Genomic DNA, 25989 nt, shown 5'->3' with positions numbered 1-25989 from the left:
TTTTGTATTAGGTTTTAATTATGTATTACTGTTACTTTTTGTACAGTCAATTAAGGGCATAAATATATATACATTTCCGAAGTTTCAAATATATATATGTGTACGCTCTTACACCTTAGACAATAAAGTCGTGTTCACATATTTTTGAGCCATTTGTCTGGATCGATATTTTTGCCTTCGACTGTATACTCAGTACACTGCAGCAATATGGCGACTAATTGGCGCGATTCAGAACTAGCGGAGTGATTGATTATAATCGGTATGGAAATGAAAACGCTCAAGCTTTTAGCTGGCGCCGGCGATAGCGAGCTCGGTCATTATGAGGGCTTACTTAGTTGGCAACTCGGGGCTCACATCTATAATTCTAGATATTTAGACAGCATTTAGTATTCTGATTGGAACAATCAGCGCGGTCTCGTATTAAACGATATTATAATATTTGTAGTAATACCGCTTTTCATTATGCTATATCGGATATCACAGGCAACACTGTCAGTCTCATCACATAGTTATATTTATGAGATCAAAAAAAAAACCGGCCAAGTGCGAGTCGGACTCGCGCACGAAGGGTTCCGTACCATTACGGAAAAAAAAACAGCAAAAAAATCACGTTAGTTGTATGGGAGCCCCATTTAAATATTTATATTATTCTGTTTTTAGTATTTGTTGTTATAGCGGCAACAGAAATACATCATCTGTGAAAATTTCAACTGTCTAGCTATCACGGTTCATGAGATACAGCCTGGTGACAGACGGACAGCGGAGTCTTAGTAATAGGGTCCCGTTTTTACCCTTTGGGTACGGAACCCTAAAAATGATCTATCTAATCGATATCGGCCCGATTTCGATTGGGGAACATAAGCCATATACAAGGGTGAGAGACTGTTTGTTTGTGTATTGTATGGAAATATATGTTCCCCAAATATTTCCAAAACGGATAGTTCAGTCATTAGAAATTAATTGAAGAATAATGATTTATGAAGTAGATACACATATGTACTTATATAAGTAAACTGTAAATCAATAACAAAATTATCACGCGATTAGAATATGGCCGACTTTAATACAATATAGAGCTCCGCCAGATACTTGGCCATTAACGGCGTGCCATATTTCTGAGGGCGTGAGCCGGAATTTTAACTTTAATTCGGGGGTCGTAATCGCGCCGACTGACCCATGCCTCCCCCTCTCATCAATGACTCACCGCTCACCGAATACTCATGAGTGCGGGGTCTTCCACATTTATTTAGATTAAACATATTTTAAACTCACGATTTTACTGTTAACTATTTTTAAAACATGACTGGTATCACAAAGGTTGTCTGGAAGAGTCTTAGTGATAAGAGCTGTGTGTTGCCTAATCCCCCCTCATTCCCATGTAGTGTGACTTTGTATTTATTAATACTGCAATAAACATATTTATTTACAATTTATAACGACTGAAAATTTTGGAAAGAAAAATAAAATGATTGGTCTGACTTACGATGTGATGATTTATAATTACAAATAACATGATTGAAGAAAATATTGAAGGCAAGCAAGGAGAACTAGCCCAAGAATAAGCTGCTGTTTAGAATGCTTCTTTTCACAGAATGTTAAGTTCTTAGAATAAATATTTCACCGTAAATAGCTCATGTTTTTAAAAAAGGTAGAAGCCATTGTAAGGCATATTTATTTCAATCCAATAAGTTTGCAACTTTGCAGTTAAGAAAAAGCTTTAAAGAAAAAAAAATAGGGCATAACTAATAATGTTAACTTGTAACTTTGTGTATATAAATTTTATTTTAAAGTTAAGGCATCCCCCGATTCCCCCGTCAAAATAATTATTAAATAAGTTTTTGGCAAAAATTTCATTTTTGCTACAAGCTTTTGTCGCTGACTGTACTTTTCTTTCCACAGGCAACTAATATTCATAAAGACAATTCTAAAAACCCCAAACACCATTTGGTTGCGTTGTTTTATCACAGAGTTCCTATGACCACCTCCTGTCTCCATCATCAGATCAGCTCGATGGTACCATAATATTGCATTGTCACCCGACTTACATATGTATGCAAATTTTCAGCTTCATCGGAAACCGGGAAGTGGGTCAAATTTAACCCTTACAAACATGTTACATACATATTACATACAGGTACATTGCAAGTTAATAAAAAGCTTGTAAAAATAGGCATGTGCATATTGAACTAGCCAGATTACAATAGATTTACACACAATTTCGCTCGATAGAAAATAAAATGGCTTTGGACTACAAAGCGGCCTGAGCACTTCTCGTCTCAATGTGTATTAGGTATTAGCTACTTTCTCACATACCTTATAACTCTGGAGTAAGATCTGAAACAACATAAATGTTGATTAATATACAATAATGTCCTTCTATCTATCGACTATGGTATGGTAAATGTTTTTTTTAAAACGACACAATAACGCCTAAGACATAATTTGATTTGATGTACATTATTAAACAAAAATTTGCATAAATATTAAGTTGTATCGCGAACTGATGAATATGCTACAAAGTTTCTATTGTTGTTTTATCTCGTTGCTGGAATCTTAACGATAACAGTGTGGCTACCACCAGTTTGGCGCTGACACAAACGCTATCGAGAACGTAACTTACTTATTTATTTCCTATGCATCTTGCTCGTACTTGCATATTAGTGCGAGCGAGATGTATAGAAAGTAAATTACGTAGACGTTAGCGTATATTTCAGTTTTTAAACTGTCAGTGACTCATGGCAGGGGTACTGGAGTTTTTAAAGTTAAATAAAAGCTTTGTTATTAAGTATATTCTTCTCCAAATGAATATTCTTCTACAATCAAAACCAGTAACTTGTCCACGAATATCGCATATGGAAATTGTGGATAGTTTTTTTATGATATACCTAGGAGGCAGACGAGCAGACGGATCGCCTGGTGGTTAGCGATTACCGCAGCCTTTGGACGGGTGTCCATGGGCTGCAGTAATCGCAACACCAAGGGTTGTGTAATGCCGGCCTATATAGATATGCGGCTTAAGATATTTAAGTTGAAAACCCGTTTTCCAAATTGTTACCTTTAATGGTACCTGAAAAGGAAAACTTAAGAACTATCAGACAAAATGGTGATGGGCATATCATCACTAAGATAACAAAGGAAAGGGACAGAAACAGTTTGCCGCACTGACAAGAATTTTTAAAAACCGGCCAAGTGCGAGTCGGACTCGCGCGAGAAGGGTTCCGTACCATTACATAAAAAACAGCAAAAAAATCACGTTAGTTGTATAGGAGCCCCATTTAAATATTTATATTATTCTGTTTTTAGGGTTCCGTAGCCAAATGGCAAAAAACGGAACCCTTATAGATTCGTCATGTCTGTCTGTCTGTCCGTCCGTATGTCACAGCCACTTTTCTCTGAAACAATAAGAACTATACCGTTGAAATTTTGGTAAGTAGATGTATTCTGTGAACCGCATTAAGATTTTCACACAAAAATAAAAAATAAATACAATAAATTTTGGGGGCTACCCATACTGAAACTCAAAAGTTTTTTTTTCATCAAACCCATACGTGTGGGGTATACGGATAGGTCTTCAAAAATGATGTTGAGGTCTCTAATATTATTTTTTTCTAAACTGAATAGTTTGCGCGAGAGACACTTCCAGTGGTAAAATGTGGGTCCCCCCCCCCCTGTAACTTCTAAAATAATAAAATGATAAAACTGAAAAAAATATATGATGTGCATTACCATGCAAACTTCCACCGAAAATTGGTTTGAACGAGATCTAGTAAGTAGTTTTTTTTTTGAATACGTCATAAATCGTAAACCGTAATTTACCTTTCACTTACGTTTCACATAAAAAGAACATTGTTAAAATTATGTCATGTACGGAACCCTCCGTGCGCGAGTCCGACTCGCACTTGGCCGGTTTTTAGTATTTGTTGTTATAGCGGCAACAGAAATACATCATCTGTAAAAAATTCAACTGTCTAGCTATCACGGTTCATGAGATACAGCCTGGTGACAGACAGACAGACGGACAGACGGACAGCGGAGTCTTTACCCTTTGGGTACGGAACCCTAAAAACGCAATAACATTCAAATGACTTCGTACATTTTAAAAGGAGTCTTTGAAAAAGAATTTGTTTGATGTGCACAAACTATCGTCAGTTATTTCAACTAGCAGCTGAACGCAACTTTACTAAGGGGGTGTATTCCATAACAACGTGTCATTCGAGCCATTCGAAGCGTGTCGCTACGAAGTACGAAGGGGTCTATTCTGCTAATGAGTTGAGCTGCGATATTCTCGCACTGGGACGGATTAGCGGCTGGGGTGTTATACCAGACATAATATAGTTACCTTAGACTAGACGACCAGTTAAAGATGATCTCTAAACACGCATACTTGTAGCCAGTCTAGAGGCCACCTACTCTGCTTCGCATACGGTAAATGCTCGTGAGCAATGGGAAAATAGTGCCTGGGGTGCCATCTTGAACTATTGTGCCCGGAGTCCCAATTATTAGTGCAGATCAAGTTGCATTGTGTGCTTAGTGTGACCTACTATAGGTCGATGAACTTGCAATAAGCTAGTTTACTGGCAAAAGAAAGACTATGCCTATGTGCCCAATGATACAGAAATTTACACATGCTATTAGGCTCAAGATATTTCCCGTTCAGGTTAATATAACACACTAGCTCGTAAAGGTTATCTATACCTACTTGTCAAAAACATAAGAAAGTTGCATTTTATCCACAAGTGGCAAAGTACATGCATGCATATTTTGAGTTGTTTCCAGCTAGTGTTGGCTGGTGGAATTGACTTTTTAGCGATGATTTTGAATGATAAATATTGTAAAACTAATAACTATTTATACAACTTCGCTTTATAGTTTTGCTACAATAAGGTGAATTATTCCAAGCATAATGGAGAAAATGGTAATAATTAATAATCTGAAACCTAACTTAATTTTTCTTCATACAAATGTCATCAAAATCGTTAGGGACATATTCGATAACGGGTTTAAAATAGTATGTACCTACTGTACTGTTAAATTCTTCAAACACTCATCTCATTGGTAAGAGCAGGACATCGAACAAACGGCCTCTGGTTAAAAAGCCGCACGGGTTCCCTCCCCTACCGGTGCTCAAATTGGCAATTTATGACGAATTGTGTACAGACAAAAAATGACCCTTTTACCTAAAAACACCACGCCCAGCGTCTTAGTTTAATTCAGCAACCCCATTCCATTACAGCTTCGAAACTCTGGAATAATCTCGTTTTATACCAAACGTGAGTCACTGTGCGCTGTATCGCGCAAATGTTCCAAAGTTGGCGGAGTTTAAAAAAACATCTAGGAACTTGTAAACTCTTTCCGGCGACAGAATTATGAGGCAAGTTTGGTGCGAGACGTGGACGGGCAATGCTTTATATCCGGGATTACACTGTGCGACAATGCGACATTCTATTCTACAGTTGGGGACAACAATTTAAAAGGCCAGTCTTAAATAGGATCGCTTAGAAAAAGAGCCTGTGGAGACTTCAAGAAGACACTTTAGGCACTTCTGAGGGACAGACATCTACGCATTGTCACGTAGTTTTTATTTACTAAGTATTAAGTTGTGGGTTCTTTGATGTTATTGCGAAAATTTCATATCCATATTTTACGGTTTAGACTCGCGTGTTTTTAGTGTGTCTCACGAGTCCCACGACAGTTTAAATACTAACATTGTTGTTGTTTGCGTTGGGTAAACGAAAATCTGTATTTTAAGTCGAAAACGCTCGACATATTTCACTCCGTACCGAGGAGGTCATCAGGAGCTTGCGTCGACGGTGACGGACCGGCGCAGACTGCGGGCCGCAGCCCTCCGCGCCCGATGACTCGGCGCGGGCGCCGGTGGCGGCAGGGGGTCGAGAAACTACCCTCGTTTACGGCATTATTGTCAAATGATGGGTTGCACACAACACTTACTACGTCACTCGCTAATGGTTCGTCCGCACTGTCCACCGACGTAGTACCCAAAACCGTTTTCCAGCTCGGAGGCACTGACCAACCACAATCACGGTTAAAATTCGGATGACGACTAATTTCGATAGCCTCCCGTACTTTTCGCTGAATCACAAACTTTTCTTTCGCCAGCACGGTTACCTTATCGAAACGCTGAATAATAATACCGTAAACGAGGGTAGTTTCTCGCCCCCCCTGCCGCCACCGGCGCCCACGCTGAGTCATCGGGCGCGGAGGGCTGCGGCCCGCAGTCTGCGCCGGTCCGTCACCGTCGACGCAAGCTCCTGATGACGCTCCTCGGTACGGAGTGAAACATGTCGAGCGTTTTCGACTTAAAATACGTGAGTGACCCGTTATTAATATATTTAATATTATCCATTGATTGACAAGACTTACCTTCTATATAAAAGGTCCCGACAAAGACTATCGTTCGCTGTCTACTCAACATCACTCAACAACCTCTCTCCCTGCGTCAGCATCCGTCGGTTATACCTTCCAGCTTCCAGTTCTTCCACTGCCAACCATGTCTGGCCTATCATCTAAGTTATGTCAATGATCCACTTTAGACTTTTAGTAGGTGAAAATTTAAATCTGTATATTTAACCATGATCATTGATCGTGTGGCATGCTGCAATGTGGCATAGTGTCGTTTTTAGCGAAAGGACTTAAAGGAAAAGCCAACGTTTGAGAAGCCAACATTACGGCGGCTGTTTGCGATTCAGTGTTAACTTTGTTAATGTAGTTAATAAATCACTTACTTCGCTGCTGCGATGTTTGTTCTTAGTCATTTGGACTATTAATTTCTTAAACTTTACTGTCTTCTCGTTAACATCTTTTCGCCGAGGATTTCTTTTGTTTATTGTATTTAAGAGCTGAGTGAGTGAGCTGAGGACTGCTAGGAGAAATGCCCCAACGGGCCAGTACCTTTCAAGACCCTTTAGCATAGGTGAAGTCGTGGAAGGCATAAAGCTCCTAAAATATAGTAAAGCAGCAGGACCGGATAACATGTATAACGAATTTATTCGAGCCATGGGTCCAGCAAGCGTAAGCTGGCTTACTGCCCTCTTCGGCTACATTGTACGGAACAACTGCCTTCCAAGGGAATTCAAGCTGGCCAAAGTCATCGCAATCCTGAAGCCTGGCAAAACGGACGACAAACCCGAAAACTTTAGACCCATATCCCTTCTCAGTTGCACCTTTAAGCTACTGGAACGCCTCATTCTCTCTAGAATCACACCGCACATAGACGCTATTATCCCACCAGAGCAAGCGGGTTTTAGAAGAGGAAGGAGCTGCACGGACCAAGTTTTGGCACTGACTACACATATTGAAGCGGGTTTTCAGAAACAGCTAAAGTCTACTGCAGTCTTTGTGGATCTGACTGCGGCATATGATACTGTCTGGAAGCAAGGCTTGATTTGTAAGATTCTCAAGGCTATCCCAAGCAGAGAAATGGCAGACATAATCATGAGTATGCTTAGCGATAGAGAATTTGAGGTCTACCTTGGTGATGCCAAAAGCCGCAAGAGAAGACTGAACAACGGCCTACCTCAGGGCTCTGTCCTCGCTCCAAGTCTTTTCAATCTTTATATTCACGACTTGCCATCTACTGAGTCCACTAAATTCATTTACGCGGATGATATAGCACTTGTTTACCAGAGTAAAGATTTCAGGTCAGGTGAGGAAGTGTTGTCGTCAGATTTAGTGAAACTCAGTAAGTACTTCAGTGCATGGCGCTTAATACCCAGTGCAAGCAAGACGGAAGTGGCATGTTTTCACCTTAACAACCGGTTTGCCAACTACCAACCGGCTGTATTTCTCAATGAAAATCTGTTGAAGCACAACCCGTATCCGAAGTACCTTGGAGTGACACTGGATAGAACGTTGACCTACAAAGAACATCTCCATAAAGTGGCTCTAAAGGTTGCCTCGCGGAACAACATCCTCCACAAACTCTGCGGCACTACTTGGGGCGCATCCGCTGATTGCCTACGTACGTCGGCTACAGCACTGGTCTTCTCAGCGGCCGAATATTGTGCTCCAGTATGGCTAGAGAGCGCACATGTTCAGAAAGTGGACACCAAGCTGAATGAAGCAATGCGATGCGTATCAGGCACAATTAAATCAACGCCACTTCATTGGCTCCCGGTGCTCAGCCATATTGCTCCGCCGCATCTGCGTAGACTGCAAGCGCTAAAAAGAGAAGCGGCAAAAATACAAGCGCAACAGTCTCTACCTTGCCACCAGCCCTTCTGCCACCCCCCACCCCAGCGTCTTAAGTCCCGCCACCCAGCATGCGTTACAGCCCAAAAACTGAGTGGTTTTGACGTCAACCAGAGCTGGAAGAGCGAGTGGAGCAAAGCTACTGCTGGAACTACCCTACAAGCCATAGATCCCACAGCGAAACCAGACGGGTTTGGCCTGCCTCGAAAACTCTGGTGTCGTGTAAACAGACTGAGGACAGGTCACGGACGCTGTAACTACTTTCGTCATAAATGGGGTTGGCGGGACTCTGCTCTCTGCGACTGTGGTGAAGAGGTTCAAACCGTTGAGCACATTATACAGCGCTGCCCTCTGCACTCATTTGCAGGCCCCCCGGAAGATCTGTTTAAATTAACACCTGACGTAATCTCGTGGCTCGGGACCCTGAATGTGGACTTATAATTATCTTATTCAGACTATTATCCAATTTTATAAAGAATGTTTATGTATATACGCCATACGATTAAATAAATTGTATTTAAAATTATAGTACCTACCTGCTTTTTCTAAATGTCTCTATACATGTAATTTAATGAGTACACCTATGTATATGGTTTACAATTACTCATAGTGTTCCTATATGGCCACCTTCGGTTATCAGCATTAGCATAACATTGTGTTTGTATGCTAAATTATAGCTCATTCGGATAGCGGGATGGGACTCGACTATATTGACAACGGGACCGTAAATTAAATATTGTAAAAAGATAATAGACACACCTTTGTATGATCCCTATGATTGACCCAAGATGTTATTTACTACAGAGACCGCATGGTTTGCATGAATCCGACCAGTCTAGCCTAAAATTGGCAAACATCCCTTCCAGACAAACTACTCCTAACGCATACAAATCATAAAGTTTTCACGACAAATTCAAATTAACTCACCCTCAACGCAGAAATAGCAAACAACGTACAGTATTAACCAACTTCGTTAACAAACCTCGCACACGCGAAACTTTGAGATGCGCTTGCAATTCTATAGGTACATTTAAATAAGCTCGAGCAGTGATGTGTCTAAATGCACACTGTTTATTAATTGAACTCAGTTAAACAGTAGTTGGTCATTTGTAAATAGTAACACGTTGAAGTATAATCAACTTAACGAAACTTGACGTAGGGTAAAATAATAACGTGTAAGTACATGTACTTAGTTATAGTAGAGACGTTTTGTATCAACCGCATCTTACATGTCAAACAATTTGTTAACATTAAGCTTGGAATAAATATAAAAGTGGAAAATATACTGTCTTGGAGACAAGGGGCCCACTGACTATCAGTCCGCCGGACGATATCGGCCTGTCAGTTAAAACAAAAATTTGACAGTTCCGAACAACTGACAGGCCGATATCGTCCGGCGGACTGATAGTCAGTGGGCCCCTTTAAACTCACGGCCGGCCTCTGGATTGATACTCCAGAAGCCGTGAGTTCAAGTCTCAGCCAAGGCAGTAATTTTTCCGCATTTAAATTGATTCCAAGCTTTATAGCATCGTTCGCAGACGTTTCTGCTTGTTAAAAATTAATTTGTTAACATAACTCGAACACTGAATAATTTAAATGCTTTGTAAAACGTTTAAGCTCGTGATATCTCCAAAAATACCATTGTTAATTAAATTGAAAACAAACACAATAAGGTTAATACAGAAAATCACAAATCAAATCAAGTCATCATATTAGTTTGTAAGTTTATATTCAGAATTATCCGACCAAACAACCGTCCCAAACAATTAAAAAGTAAAATATGCTAGGTATTTTATAGTAGGTAATTTTTATTCTTTTAAAAATTAATATACATTCTTTAACTTAGAGGACATATAATTTTTTTATAGACATAATTAAAAAAATGCTTACTTTGTAACTTCTAACCGCAGAATACACTTAGAAATCAGAAATATAAATATATCTTTGAGTAAGATACGCCTTACAGCATAATTTTAACTTTTTATCTCGAGCAGTGAATCATACAAAAGCCCCCTCTTTATTTATAATCGGCTAAAAATCAAACGGCAATACGTACACGTCGGCCATTGGTAGTTACGCATTAAAATTTTGTAAACGCACATCGAAATGCCTAATCGACTGTGACGAAACAAAATGAAGGGTAAAACATGTTTCGAGTTTAAAGTTAAGTATAGGTACACATACTAGTATATGTAGTGGTCCAACAAATATAGCTATGAATTTGTTTGACTTGGAATTGCATATATTTGTAGGAATAATTTTATATACATATTTCAATGTTTTCATACTAAGTATATTGTGATCATCATTAGACAGTGGTTTTAAAATAAACTAAAACACCTTTTACGGATCAAGATCGCGTAAATAAACTCACATTATTACTTTATTTCAAAGCCAGTCTAGCACCGACTCTTGCGACTTGCCTTGCCCGGTAACTACCTTTGGACTTTTTCAGAATAGTTGGATTTCCACTCAAGAACAATATATCAAGTGTATTGCAGAACAGAAATACTACAAAGCTTTACTTTTTATTGTCCTTGACACTTGACAGTTTAGCATAAATCGCTTGGCATTGCTGCAAGCGCTGTTAATTACATCGCAGTGGGGTGGCCGAAGGGGCTGTCAACCCCTAACAACAAAAGATGGAAGCAACGCGTTTGTATCGATTGCGTGCACTAAGCTGGGTTTAACCTTTACAATAAACAGGAGGACGTCTAACCATTATCCTTTAAAACGTATTCTCCCGGCACAAAAAATATTTCTATATGATATTTCGCTTAAGGGGCAGTTAAAGAAACTGTGGCTATCGAACCAGAATTAACCTGTTTGTGACTATTAAAGATATATATTTATTATATGTATACATATAACGTAGGTATTAACGTAGGTATATATATATATATATTTGTTATACTGTTACTTCTAATTTTTATCTTATTTTATTTATTTTCGCCCTCTTTTATAAATTTATTGACTTTCCTCTAGCTAGTCTATTGTCCGCAGTGCTATAATTGTCTACCGTTCTTCATTAGTTCGCATCTAGTCAACGGTTAACTGGAAGAAATCCCTTACAGGGATAGGTTCGCCTTTGTACTGCCTATTTCTGTGCCATATTTGTGTTCTGTGTTTTGTACAATAAAAAGTTTATACATACATACATATTTAAATTAAAAATAACTGAACATTAATGATTGAACTTAACCGTGGTTCAGACGATGATAATAAAATTGCCAGTAAACTCCAACATACAACTATACAGTAGATATCTTAAACAACGAAGAGTCAGCTACCTAAAAGTACCTACCTATGTATGTGTTAGTATTTTAAGATGTCCGAAATGTAGGAAGAGCTCTTAAGTAACACTCGGACATCTATTTAATAAATCATACTTTTTCCGCGCTTTCTATTTAAGACTGTTAAAAGGTAGATATTTTTGCAAGTGACTACACTTGAACTAGACGATGAGCCCCTGCATTTTAAATCTCATGGAGTAAAAACGACAAAAGTCAAGCCAGTATTGTCACCCTTCTTGTTACTACCCATTTGATTTTAGCACGTGTGTAATATTTCCGATTGTGATGCAATATTCGTATATTGCTCGAGTAATGATAAGTGTTGGGACGCTTCGGACTGTTGGGTGAAAAAACGGTAGTTTTATGAGGACCCTCTGCTACTAATGAATATATCTGATATATAAGGAGCCCTTGGGTTATTTTAAGGAAAGAATAGGGATAAATGCTAATAATTGCATGGAACTAAAAATTAAATTAAATCTCTTTCCTACCTTATTATATTACAATATTTATCAAAAAAAATGTATATATTCGACTAGCTGACTACCTAATCCAATTTCAGAGCCTGCGTTGATTTACAAAGTGTTTACAACCATCTACACTATCTACAGTATGAACAGTTTTTAGGATTCCGCATCCAAAGGGTAAAAACGGGACCCTATTACTAAGACCCCACTGTATCTCATGAACCGTGATAGCTAATAGACAGTTGAAATTTTAACAAATGATGTATTTCTGTTGCCGCTCTAACAACAAATACAAAAACCAGAATAAAATAAATATTTAAGTGGGGCTCCCATACAACAAACGTGATTTTTTGCAGTTTTTTTGCGTAATGGTACGGAACCCTTCATGCGCGAGTCCGACTCGCACTTGGTCGGTTTTTTATCTTATCATACCTAAGTGATCATAACACTGAGCGACCAAAGGACTTAACAGTGAAAAGTTTGTAGAAAACCAATCGTAAGTTCCACTTTTTATCTCAGACGAACCAGTCGATGTTTTATAGCTTTCCCACCACCATCGACCACCAATATATTATGCTCGTAGCTCTTACCATTTGTATGCGGAGTCATTACGGACGACCTGCAGCTGTAGGCTCAAGCTGATGTGAACGATATTAACTCTGCCACTTCATTGCTAATCGCTGATCTAGAACACATTGCTGAGTGGTCTAGCAGTTTTGTTATTTGTGTTAATCCAGCCAAGTGTCAAGCCGTAATTATGGACAGCCAGCGCCAAATCTCAAAGATTAGTACAGTCGCTATAGCACCAATCCTGTTTGATGAGTTTGTCATTCCCGTCTGCACTAAGGCTAAGAATTTAGGATTATTTTTTGAATCTACCTTTTCCTGGAGCGGCCAGCTAGCTGATATAAATCGTAAGGTTTCAGGCACACTTAGAACTTTGTATAAATTTAAGGCCGTTCCATCGGTTTGCCGCTGTCTTTGTCACATTTCGCAAGAAAGAACGGGAAAGAACATACGCGCCAAGTGTCAATTTTGATCGAATTTTGGCGGTTTTTATTTATTTTAAAAACGTTATCTTACAATATCGAAATTCTAAAGCTATGAAATTACTATTTATTTTAAGATTGTTTTTTTTCTTTTTTTCTTTATAGTATCACATAATAAATAACCGAGTACAGTAGGATTAAAAGTCCGAGTTAGAGGTTACTTTGGGACTTAATTGTATCGAGCGAAGTGTCATAATTCGTGTATCGGAAGCTATGTTGTTAAAGATAATATAGTCAAGAACTACATATATTTTTTCCACGTCTATGAATATCAACGCCTCTTAGAAAAACATGATCATATAAGGAGATTTTTCGCCTTCTGGCTCAGGGAACCGCCTTAAGAATTTTCTCCCAGTAAGTACAAAAAAGATGTTGTAACAGGCGTTGATTTTGCCAATTATTGATTATGGTGACGTGTGTACAACGAATGCCACTCAATAGTCCCTTAATAAACTTGAACGTCTCCTCAACAACGGCATACGATTTATCTTTGGCTTGCGTAAATACGATCATGTTTCCTATTATAGACCGCGGGCCAGGAACAGATTTTCATGACCAATCGCCTCCCGGGCGAAAACTCACATAGTGGTTAACGACTATGTATGACGAACCCTCGTGAACGTCAGCTGCCGCTCCGTTGGTAGGTTGAGGAATGGCAGCAAATAAAGTCTAAAAAATTTTTTTGTCATCGTCTCCCGCTTGATACTTTGTTAGATGACAGTTTAGCTGCTATTGTGAATAAACAAAATCGTCAGCCGATTGTATCGCTGTAGAAAGACCGTCAGCTGGTCACATGAACATGTAGAAAATTCTTTTCAGTCATCGGCGTCATCGCCTCCCGTTTGATACTTTGTCAGATGATAGTTTAGATGCTATTGTTAATAAAACAAATCGTCAGCCGGTTGTATCGCGGTGGAAAGACCGTGTTACGCGTTTTGATGGCTGCCATTCCTCAACCCACCAACGGCGCGGCAGCTGACGTTCACGAGGGTTCATCATACATAGCCGTTAAGCGCTATACGAGTTTTCGCCCGGGAGGCGATAACTGACGAAATTTGCGCCTGGCTCGCGGACCATTACCGTCGCAAGCTCAATTGGCTCTCCATACGTCGCCGTAGATCACTTCGAATATTTTGTACTCTATTTTGAATCTCGTTTGAGCCGTCTGCTCCTGGATATCAAAAAAATAAGTTCCCGTTTGATACCCCTCGTCCTGGCTGTGAGTTGCGTACATTTCGTGTTCTCAAACTCTCAATTCCTGCTCACAGCACTGGGTTTATGACTAACTCCTTTGCTGTCCAGGCGAGTCGTCTCTGGAAGTCACTCCCTCTCAATACTTATTAGACAAGCACCGAGCAAGTTAGCTTTCAAGCGGTTGCTACATAAGTATCTGCTGAAACAAAGAGTTCGAGTAGCGTCCATGATTATATATTATGAGTATATATGAAATATGCAGTAGTATATTAATTATATAATCTAGTATTTTATTAGTGTATTCTATATGCTATATCCTTGCACCATTGGTACATGTCTTTGTTTGGCCCGATGGTTGACTGGTAGAGAAGGCCATTAGGCATCAAGTCCGCCATTTGTACATTATTTCTATGTTTTGTGCAATAAAGTTTAAATAAATAAATTTCCAACTTCAGATTCTAAACCTTTTTAAGTCTTAAAGAAAATGGCAAATTAAGTAGATACGCGGAGGGTATTATGCAGAATATTTCGGGACGCCGCGCCACTGAGCCGCTCCCTTATTTAAGTTCTATGATTCATCAGTTTCCATTATGGAGAAAATCTACCGAACATTTATCAGGAAACAAAATAACATCAATCGCGCGTTTGTCTTCGCTTTGTGCCATCAAACTGTCAAACTAAATTAAGATAATTATTCAGAGACCGCTTTAGATAGGTAACGTAATACTTTCATTTTTAAAAACATTATTTACGCAGGCGTTTTAGCTTGGATTTGGCTACAATGTTTGACATTTTAATCTTCAGGATACAGTACTAGTGACAATATGTATAAGGTGAGATGGAGTACGACGAATACCGGGGCAAGAAGGACACTATGGAACCGACATAGTGTTCGCCTTGCCCCGAGCACAATAAACTTTGATCTTACCTCATCTCACCATATGTGTACGAAATATTAACTGACCATTCTTACATTAGGCTTGATAGCACTCAGACGTTTGTATTGATAACTATGTTATAAAATGAAAAGGCCAAATTTATAGAATTTGCAAGCCACATCACGCCATTCACACCTACCATATAAACCATCGACACAGTAAAGTCCCAGTCCAATCGACCCAGTAGGCAAGTAGGCTTAGCACGAGTGCGCGTGCAAATACATATCCTTCCTAATTAATACCTACAGTTAGAAAAAGACTGGTAATCTGTCTCATGGGCTAGATACTGTCGCGGTGCACTCGTGCTAATACTATCATTATAAAATAAAGTACGTTTGAGACAATGGGTCAAAGGTACGTAACAATAACAATCGGAACAATACAGAATTACGCGGGTCCGGAGATGAGCTGATTGTCCAATTGCCAAGGTCGTGGATAATGCCGTGTAGGCGGCCATGCCAGACATACAACGACATAGAAGCCACATGTATCGAGATTTGTATGAAATCAGGCCTGTCTGGGTAGGTAAATGTTACGAGTATTGAGGCGTTAGAGTAAGTGATATGGTAAGATAAATGCAGGCACTAAGCACGGTTACCTACTATTTTGGATCGGACCAATTTTTTATTCTTATTTTTTTATCGACTCGATCGACAAATTTAACAATTAGAAAGCCATTCGAATAAAGTTCAAAAACAAATCGACTTAGAAATTTGTATTAGTTTCGACGGTTTACTTAGTTATAGTCTTGAAAGAGACTGCTGCGCATAACCAGTTGATTTTCTTTTCACCTGTTAGTTACTAATCCGTTTCAACAACAAACCAAGAGAATATGCTCTGAAAAGCAGGCGTTGGTTGGCACAGTGAACTAATATGTAGTCTACCTTTAATCGTTGTCCACGGCCACTATATAAAGTTGACAGAGGTAAACAGAGTTGCAGTGTTAGCAACATGGCGGTTCTGAAACTAGTGTTATTGGTGGTAGTGGCGGCATGGAGTGAGGCAGCTCCGATGGCGCCGAGCGATCGTGAGTACACACGTCTTGTTACCAGCTAATAATTAGGTACTACAAGGTTAACAGGCATATAATGTACCTCTTATGACTAAAAAATCTCTGACTTTGCATATAATGCTAATCTTCCCGTCGACTGATAGCCACAAAAACCACAAAAATATTGTCAAACAATAAGTGCAGTTGCGATCAAGAGTGTAGGTAAGTATCTGTCGGTTTGAGATATGTGACATAAATTAATTAATCTGGCAGCGGTGGCAGAAGAAAGCTCCGTTTTAGGGACATGGTGTTTTATACCTTTTTTGTGTAGAACTTAATAAGCTTTTGTTTCGCTATACACAGTATTCACATTTAACCCAGATATTCCGAGAAAAACAGAAAAACCAAAAAAGACATACTTTTCAAGATGGCGTTTGATCCCCGTGGGGACCAAGCTCCAATTTTATGACACGCAAACAGGGATCCCTGAAATTGTAGGTGTCAAATTTCATTACTGTCACTATTGTTTAAACCCCATTTAAGACCTAAAATCTGTTTTAATAGTCACATTTTTAAGTTTTACACATTTTTCCTCCATTTATTTTAGTAATTTTGTATTGCATAGCACTCGTGTACCAATTATGGATCTACTGATGTCTATTTCATTGAAATTTACTCAATAGTTTAGGCGCTAGAAGTAAAAATATGATTTACTATTCGGCGTCCTCTCAAGGCAGCTGTATTGATTTTTCTTTAATAAAACAGGTCCAGTATCCTGAGCTACAGGGTGTACTGATTTCCAGTATTTAAACCCATAACCCTACTTTCTGTTTGTCGCAGTCGAGTAAAATATTGATATTGGAGTAGAACGTGTACAAATGTATAGACAAAAGTGGAATTCATATTCCTCCAAGTTTCATATTAAGAGAATATCCCCTGAAAGGGTATAAGCGCTAAATCTGGATTCAGCTTTTATTTTCTATAACAAGATGTATTTTTTCCGCAAAGTTATCTAGGACTTATTTGTGTAGAATTTAATAAGCTTTAATGTTGCCTTACACCATATTTTCATAGAGAACGTATATTTAGAGTAAAACGCAAATTTCTCCAGGATGGTACACATTTTCAAAGATGGCTGCGATTCCTCGAGGTCCCCAAATGTCAAATAGTGTGGACATGAAAAAGAGACCTTTAATTAACATACATAGCAAATTTCTTATATTTGGAAGGATTTCGAGGTGAGACTTAATCCGGTTATTACTTCGAAATGACATTGATATGTCACAGTTTTCAATTGTTTAGTTGAGTTAAATGTAATGCCCGTGTTACAACAACGCTATATGCAACATTTAATATTTTTTTATTATATATAGTCTATTCTGCGTGGACTTAGTAACCGTAGTAAGAATATCGCCTGGATAAAGTCTAATAGCAATCATTCAATTTGAGCATATTATGCTCTGTTCACACAAATTATCAGGCATTTCATTAATTATCTCAATTCCACCACGCTTTTGACCCTCTCAAGGGATGATTTTCGGGATAAAAACTATCCTATGTCCTTCTCCGGGACTCAAACTATCTCTATGCCAAATTTCAACTAAATCGGTTCAGCGGTTTAAGCGTAAAGAGGTTACACAGACAGACAGACTTTCGCATTTATAATATTAGTATGGATATGGATATATAAATATATATATATATATTTTAACTATGCCATTTATAGTTTTCTTCGAATCCCCAGCAAGCTCGGTTCTCCATACAAACGTAGTTACGCTCTCATTTTAAAACGACTAGCTAGATTGCTCTGAAACTTTGTACTTACAATAGGATAAGGTATATCTAGTCATGTAATAAGCTACTAGGTAACGATTTTAGAAAAGAAAAAAACAAAAAATACGTAAAACGGAATGAAATATTATGTAGCCAACATAAATCAACTATAACACCGCTTTAGAACGATAACCATAATTTGTTTTTTATTCTGTTTATCGGCAAACTCATCTAGCTGTAGCAATTATTTTTTTATGAAATGGTCTCCGGGAGCAGGTAAAATATTTTAGGTGCACATTTTAAACAACACCTCGACCCTTCTCACACTTTAATTACTATCCCTACTGCTGGTTGGTATCCTTACCTTACGCCTAACTGATGCGATGCGCTGTCATGTTCACTAAGTATTTTTATATTTATTATAGAGCAAGAGCAACGATTATCATATCATAACCGATAGAGTGTAAACAAGAACACACAAATCGAAGCCCAAAGATTCTTAGCATGATCAAAGAGAATTTAGTATAGAGGCGTATTGTCAAGTAAATTTTGTAGTTACAGTAAATTTACTGCCAGCTTTCGACACAAGATTAAAACTTTTAGAATGCCATTTGACTTTGATTCTTGTTCTTTCACTGATTTGTGTTAAAATGGTTAAATATCAAACGGTGTCGCCATCTACACGAGTATAGGCCTAAGGTATGGCGCCATTTTTACGAGAAATTATTTTTTTCTATTTTTTCGAAGGCACATTTTTTTCTTATACACATATATATATGCTGTCATGTAGTTCTAAATCTATAATCTAGAAAAGGCGTGCAAGTCTTCTCGTTGCACCATAGTAACCTGATCTAAATTAAACTGTTGCTTTGAAAAGCGGAATCTGCAGAATTGATATCGGCGCGTGAGCATTAACTAGGTGCCAAAACAAAGGTCAGATGCCAGTGAAATGAAAACAAATTTTAACAGAACTCATTGCATTCTGCAGTACTTTCTCCGTCTGAGATAACACCGGCTGCTCAAAGCCAAATACTATGTTATTACACGAGGTCCAAATTACCTTTTATTCTGAACCAATAATTACAAGAGAATGCGCGGCCGGACGCGCCAGAGCTTCATTTAAAAGACGACTTTACATTTTAAGTGGCAGAGCAAAAAGTGAATCCACATCAGTGGAACCAATTATATGACCATCAGGAGCGTGGCTCATGTAAACTGGTTCTTTCTGTGGACCATCCAGTGCGCATATTTTTCAACATCTTTCCTTTCGCTTTTTAGTGTTGGTTTTCTGCCAGTTTGTTTGGGTTTGTTTTAAATGAATTTGGGGGTTGGGGGTATGAAGCAGACGGTATTTCTTGATGTTTAACAACATTTCGCATTACGGCGAGGTTTTGCCTCGTAAAACTTGCCGGGTCCACGGTGAGGCAATTTATTTCGCGTTATACCCGCACAGGGCGTTTGGGGTTTTTTCAAGAGTTCCCTGATCGCCCCGGGCCAGAACAACCCTTTTCGCTGTGTGAGCTTGTACGCGGAAGAATTGTCGGTTTACGAGTTAAAAATAAAGCTGTACTGCCTGAAAAATACGAGGAAAAAATATTTCGAAACCACTTCCGTATCTTATTTATATTTTTGTATGCAACGAGTACCATGCCTGTATGCAACGTGTATCGTGCCTCTGAAACGTGAAGTATGTCTGACTCGAAAAGATAGACGAGAAAATAGAGATCAATATATTAGACAATTTTTAACATTTTCGTATGTCGTCGTTTAAATCTTAGCAGTGTAATAAATAGTTGTAATAGACAAATAGTAAACATATATAATACAGATGAATATAATATAGCTGATAATGGTCTAAACTCTAAAGTGCAATGTTATATTTCTATCACCCTTGCTAAACTATAAAAATTGTATGCTTATATAAGTAAGCGATCTGACCATCTGTATCTATAGCTCCAGATCTTTGATGCATTGCTAGAACTAACGGTGGTTTATTCCCTGATCCCTATAAGACAGGTTTACCTAGTTTAGGGCTCAGGACACTATTCCTAGGCTGTCTAACAATAGAATACTCCTAAAAGTGTCATAATCTTCTACTATGCTGCATTTTTGATACATAAATAAATCATTTTTAGGGTTCCGTACCTCAAAAGGAAAAAAACGGAACCTTTATAGGATCACTCGTGCGTCTGTCTATCTGTCTGTCTGTCTGTCCGTCTGTCACAGCCTATTTTCTCCGAAACTACTGGACCAATTAAGTTGAAATTTGGTATACATATGTAAGTTTGTGACCCAAAGACGGCCATGTAACGTAAACAAATGAATTTTAAACATGAGGGCCACTTTTGGGGGGTAAATGAGAAAATTAAAAAAATAAAGTTTTTCAAACTATATCGTGTTATTATATCAAATGAAAGAACTCATTGTGAGAATCTCAAATATATTTTTTTATAATTTTAGGATAAACAATTTAGAAGTTATTCAAGAAACTAGGCAAAAAATGACCATCCCCCCCTTTATCTTCGAAACTACTGGGTCTAAAATTTTGAAAAAAATAAACAAAATAGATCTTTAATTACCTATAGATTACAGGAAAACCTATTAGAAATTGCAGTCAAGCGTGAGTCGGACTTAATTACTCAGTTTTTGATCCGACCCCTACGGGTTCTTTAAAGACATTTCACTCACGTTTCACATAAAAAATACATTGTTTAAATTGTGTAATATACGGAACCATTGGAAAGCGAGTCCGACTCGCACTTGGCCGGTTTTTCATTTTCATTTTCAAACGCAGGTACGAGACTAAGGAATTGACCTAGCGCCCTGTTGGTACGAAATAATGTGCATTATGTGGCTATAATATAACCTTGCGTAAACCCGGAACATAGGCAACGTATGGTAAGCCAGCGGCGTCATTTCACCTATGAAATATTCTGGCCGAAAATTGCTCAACGGTCATGGCACTCTACGGTTTTCGCTGGCGAGGCGTCAAAACTGTAAGGCTACTTCAAACTTACATTGTGGCGTGACATCTAAATGATGTCAGTCGCCTGTGCGTCTCGCTCGCACCAATAGTACATGTATGGACAAGTACGAGCGAAATGCAGGCGCGACTGACATTATTAATTTTTTTTGTCACAATTTAAATTTGAATCGACCTAGCGTGAAGCACGTAGTTACGTCAACTGCAATCTGCATTATTATAATTAGGCATCGTAAACTGCGAGCGAAATCCATTAAAGTACTAGGGTTGTTGTCAAGTCAAAATACGTCATTTCAATGGATTTCGCTCGCAGTTTACGATGCCTAATTATAATATTTATAATTACGTAAAATACCATGATATCATGTGTAATTTAACGTCAACAAAATATTTCTGCCACAAATTATAATAGTCTGGCCGTAATTTCTGTAAACCACAAATACAGGCTCTACGCCTTTTGCACTTGTAAATAAAATTGGATGACAAAATATTGCCATTTCGTGATTGTCTGCTCTGAAATAGAAGGCGAAAATGTTTTTCCATCTCTGCTGAAAACTTGACAGGAAATTCGAACAAAGTTTCTGGAGAACTCGTCTGTTTTACGTGGAAATTCCCGGTTTATTTATTGCCTCTGCGGCGTTTGAGCATCGATCCAAAATACTTTGACCTGATCGTAAGAAGTTTTGACTTGGGATCGAGATAGGCTTATTGGGCTGATTGATTCATTGTCGACTTAACATTCTTGACTTGAACATAAGTTAAGTGAGAATACCGTTTGAAATTAGCCAACATATGTATACCTATATCGCTTTAATTAGTGTAGGTCAGCATCACTCTACCTATAGATACCGCTATAGTCAGCGACAACAGCGACGTATGTTTTAAAGACAACGACGCCTCTCGTGGATATTGGGTATATACACCGTGTTTTTATTGAATTCCGTTAACTTCGGGGCACAGGAAACTGCATGGTATTTTTTCATCTTCGAATTTCACCTTCCGGTACAAACGGAGTTACGTTCTCATTTCAAAACTACGTCTAGGATTGTAATGAAACCTTGCGCATGGAATGACATGAGGTATATCAAGTCATGTAATTAGTTTATATAGCTCCAGTTTATAAAACAAACGAAATAGAGCAAAAACAAGTTTAAGAATAACAAATTCGCTGTATTTTTTTAACTGTGGTGTCTGTAGCTACATACATAGAATTGCAATTTTTAAAAAAGCACAACGCTGTTAGTGCCTATAGTAGCCCTAGTAAGTAGTACATACAATCGCGAGCAGAAAACAAAAATACAAAAAAATCTGCCGGGTTTTTCGTCTGTCCGTCCGCGGCTTTTTAGGATTATAATTGTGTACAGATTTTGAGCATTTCGCATAACTGTATCCAATTTAAACCTACAATTAATTAACCATCCCATTTAATGACTAAAGTCAGAAATAAACTGTCTCATTCGAAATGGACCTAACTAGTCTAACTCGACTGAACAATTTCAAACTAGCGTTAACTAGTTAGACACATAGTGGCTTTTACCTCGTCTATATTCATAATGGTGGGCCGACTTTGACTGACACTTGCCGACACTAATTACTGCTAGACCCCTTTAGTTCTTTAACTCGGCTTAACCGCTGGGGATCCTGGTTTCGGGAGATTAGCTGAAGTACGCCATACGTTTACAGATTGGAATACCTAATTTCTGAATGTTTTGCCCTTAATTAATCAACTTTATACCAGCTAGAAGGAAGAATAAGGCGGGGTGGGGACAAAAAGTGCGCGGATGAATAGTTCCACAATGAATGACTGACTCCTAAACTTAACTTTTACTTTTTAGCGATAAGACCGCCTGTTGTTACCTAGTTCTATTTTCCTTTAAAATTTATTTGTTGTTTTACATGTATAATGTTTTATTATTGGTGCAATAAAGAATATTTACTTACTTACTTAAACCAAGGAATTTATAAATTAATAATTTATAAAAATGTTTAATCCAATACCGTCTCGGATTTTTCGTTCGTGTTTTAGGGTCCGTTTGAGGTAATACTATTTGAAAATATAGCATTAGGTAGAATCGGTAACTACTTACGACTTACGACAATGTCAGACACTCAGAAATAAAGAAAGATTTCCGGTACCAATTTGGCTTAATCCCAATGCGTGTACACATTTCCCTCAAACAGTTTGAGGCCGGCTGTCTTTTAAGTAAACATATTATGTAAACTAGATTCAAATGGACCCGAAATCAACTTAGGATTTGTTTATGCTAATCTGCACCTGTTTGTTAACTAAATGACAGAGCATTGCAATCTCAACTAAAATCTTGATAACTTATCTCCCCAATACGGTCACTCCTCATTGATATTCAACAAGCGTAACCATTTAAGTATGACCATTCATTTCTCAGAGTAAATACGCACTGAAGGACCATTTAATACAATCCATTTTCATTAAGGGACCCTTAAATGGAATTTAGGTCCATTAAATGTAATTCTAAGTCCTATGATAACTGAATCTGTTGGTAGTACTGGGTCGAATAAATTAACGAAAAGCTTTTACTCTATATAACGTCTATCTAACTTAAACTTAGCACTAAAACGTTGGCATTCTAAACGTCTCTCATGCCGGGGCCACACTAGCGGGAATCGGCGGGAAACGCCGTTGATTATCGCGATAATCCCAGTGTGGCTATATGAAAAACGTCGAATCAAAGCGATAAATAACGCGTTTCCCGGCGTTTCCTGTTAGTGTGACCCCAGCATGAAAATTGAACAAGCCGTTGATAATCGTTTGTCTATAACCATTATTTTGACACTTAGTTTCGGTACATTTAGAAACCTTTAGTTGAAGTCATACTGTTTTCGGAAAAAAAGAGGAACGCTTTTTAAAACAACAGGAGCCCCAAATTGACATCTCCATTAAGAAAATAGTTCAAGATTGAACTATTTTTAATAGCGAACATATCCAGGGGTCACATTACTGATCCACCAAATTACAACGTAGAGCCTTAGACTTAGTCGAAGTTAGAAACGGCCTAATTAAGGTCAAATTTCAAGGGAGATCGGTTGAGAGCTGCTGCGGTAAATCCTGAGAGGGATCAAGTGGCCAATTCTCATTTAATAATTTGATAATGTTTTTAATTCATTCTGATACGACCTTGAGTCGTGTCATTAGGCATCTCTCGCGCTCTAAAAAGTACAAGTGAAAAAAGTCTTATGTAACGAGTCCAGATTGAATTTCGTCAGCACCAAAAAGCGTGAACCGCTAACGCTGATAAGGGCTCCCGGTCAAAGTCGTATAAAAATAAGATATCAAATTTAAAACAGAATTGGCTTCCAAGATGGGATTCAGACTATAGGCCCTGTAAAGATACTTCACAAATTAAGGGCATTAAGTTAGGGCCTGCCATGGGCGGAGTGGAATAATTGAATATTGCGGTTTAGAACAACTCACAGTAGCAAACAGTTGACACTTTGCTTTATTGGGTTGATTTTCGGATGTAGTCGTTCATTTTGTGGAGGACGATGTGCATCATGTGCATATTAAAGAGGGAGAGATTGTCTTCAGTGTTGTGTTAGCATCAAATCTAGACAGTTACGGCAAAAGTGGCCAAATATATCGTAACACATGTGTAAAGCGTAAACTTATTTCTAAAGCTTATTATGCCACACAAGACTACAAGATGAATTATTTATTAGGTATATTTAATTAATAATTAGGAAATGGCTAATCCAATGGATGTACTTCTTTTGTTGTGATTTCTTTTGACATTTAGATTTTGTTCGAAAAACATTCTAGACTAACTATATTTTATAAAAAAATATATTTTGGCGATCCTTTTGTGAAAAATGTTAAATTTGATCTGTATAATAATTCAATATTATTATGGAATAATATAAACATCAATAAATTGCCCTGATAATTAGCTTAAGATAATATTATTCACCATTCATGAGTCCTTGTTGCTAGGTCTACATATATAAAGTATACATATTTGAACTTGAACACAGCCTTGTTGCCATAAAAAAGAATGTGTCCGGATATATTTGGCCACTTTGGCCGTCACTACCTCTTTGGTGATTAGCTAAGGAATAGAGTACAAACACTGCAATGTCTGCAATATTATTTGTATCCAAGTGAAGCGTACTTTCTGAATATAATATGGTACATTTACGTTATTATTGTGCATATGTACTGAAGGTCAACCAGGATAACGGCGTCACCGTTTTTTTTAAATTTTATACTCTCCTTTAACCCCAAGATATGAAATATTTAAATTAGTGTATATAAATATTCTTTTGCTATGTGTTTTCTATAACTCTTTGCCAAGATAATTCATGAAGTAACTTTCTCGTTGCACTATAATTAAAACATATAGAGATGTTTTTTTTTAAACGGAAATTTTTACGCCTTTGCCAGTTTTTGACCCCCTCCCACCCCTGTGTAACAAAAAATAAGAACAGGCCGACCCCCTCCCCCCTATATTACGTAAAAATCTAAAGGAAAAAAATAACAAGTTTGGTTTGTTTTAATTTTTAACCTACTTAACTGAAAACATGTTAGACTTCGAACCTAAAACTAAATAATATCGAATACTTACAAAAATTTCGCCACGTTTTTTTATAATTGTTTTTTATAATCCATTTAAATCGAAGTGATCTTGGGTTATTTTGATATGTAATTAACTGTTAATTTAAACCAACTATCGGCTATCACGACGTGTTATTATTTCATCGTCCACTTGTGAACAAGGTGTATTGAGACTGATTTTGTTTCCTTTTCTAAGGCCATTGTGTTCATTTTGAATTAATTTAATATATAAATTTCATTTCATTTTTCTAGAATTAAAAGTTGTTTTCTATACAAAACACTGAAACTCAGGTCCGTTACCCAGTAAAGCGTGAAAACGAGCAATGCTCTGGATATATTTGCAATCTATAAGAATGCTATTGTCCATATTCAATGAAATTGCTAGCAAAAATCAATATCCATTTTTTTGTAAAAAAAGTTGATTGGATACAAGAAATAGTTGATCCGCCCAGAAACTCACTTAAAACGTACAAAGCCCCTTAAAATTCCCGAACCCCAAACAATC

At 37.9% G+C, this 25989-nt stretch overlaps 1 protein-coding gene across 2 annotated transcripts in view; it reads left to right on the top strand.

Annotated features, from left to right (window-relative positions):
• LOC134743078 (calcyphosin-like protein) overlaps window positions 1–25989 on the top strand; it is a 403310-nt gene that overhangs the window by 322574 nt on the left and 54747 nt on the right. Inside the window, exon 1 of one of the 2 annotated variants that reach the window (XM_063676377.1) lies at window positions 16065–16176. The exons of the other annotated variant lie outside the window; for it this stretch is intronic. Coding sequence (XP_063532447.1) covers window positions 16101–16176 — 76 coding nt within the window. The 5' untranslated portion in view covers window positions 16065–16100. Of the gene's footprint in view, window positions 1–16064; window positions 16177–25989 lie in introns of those variants that run through there. 2 annotated transcript variants of the gene reach the window in all.

Source organism: Cydia strobilella, chromosome 7 (genome assembly GCF_947568885.1).
Source record: "Cydia strobilella chromosome 7, ilCydStro3.1, whole genome shotgun sequence".
NCBI lineage: Eukaryota > Metazoa > Arthropoda > Insecta > Lepidoptera > Tortricidae > Cydia > Cydia strobilella.
The sequence above is the reverse complement of the archived record's forward strand: the minus strand, read 5'-3'. Positions and strand labels throughout refer to the sequence as shown.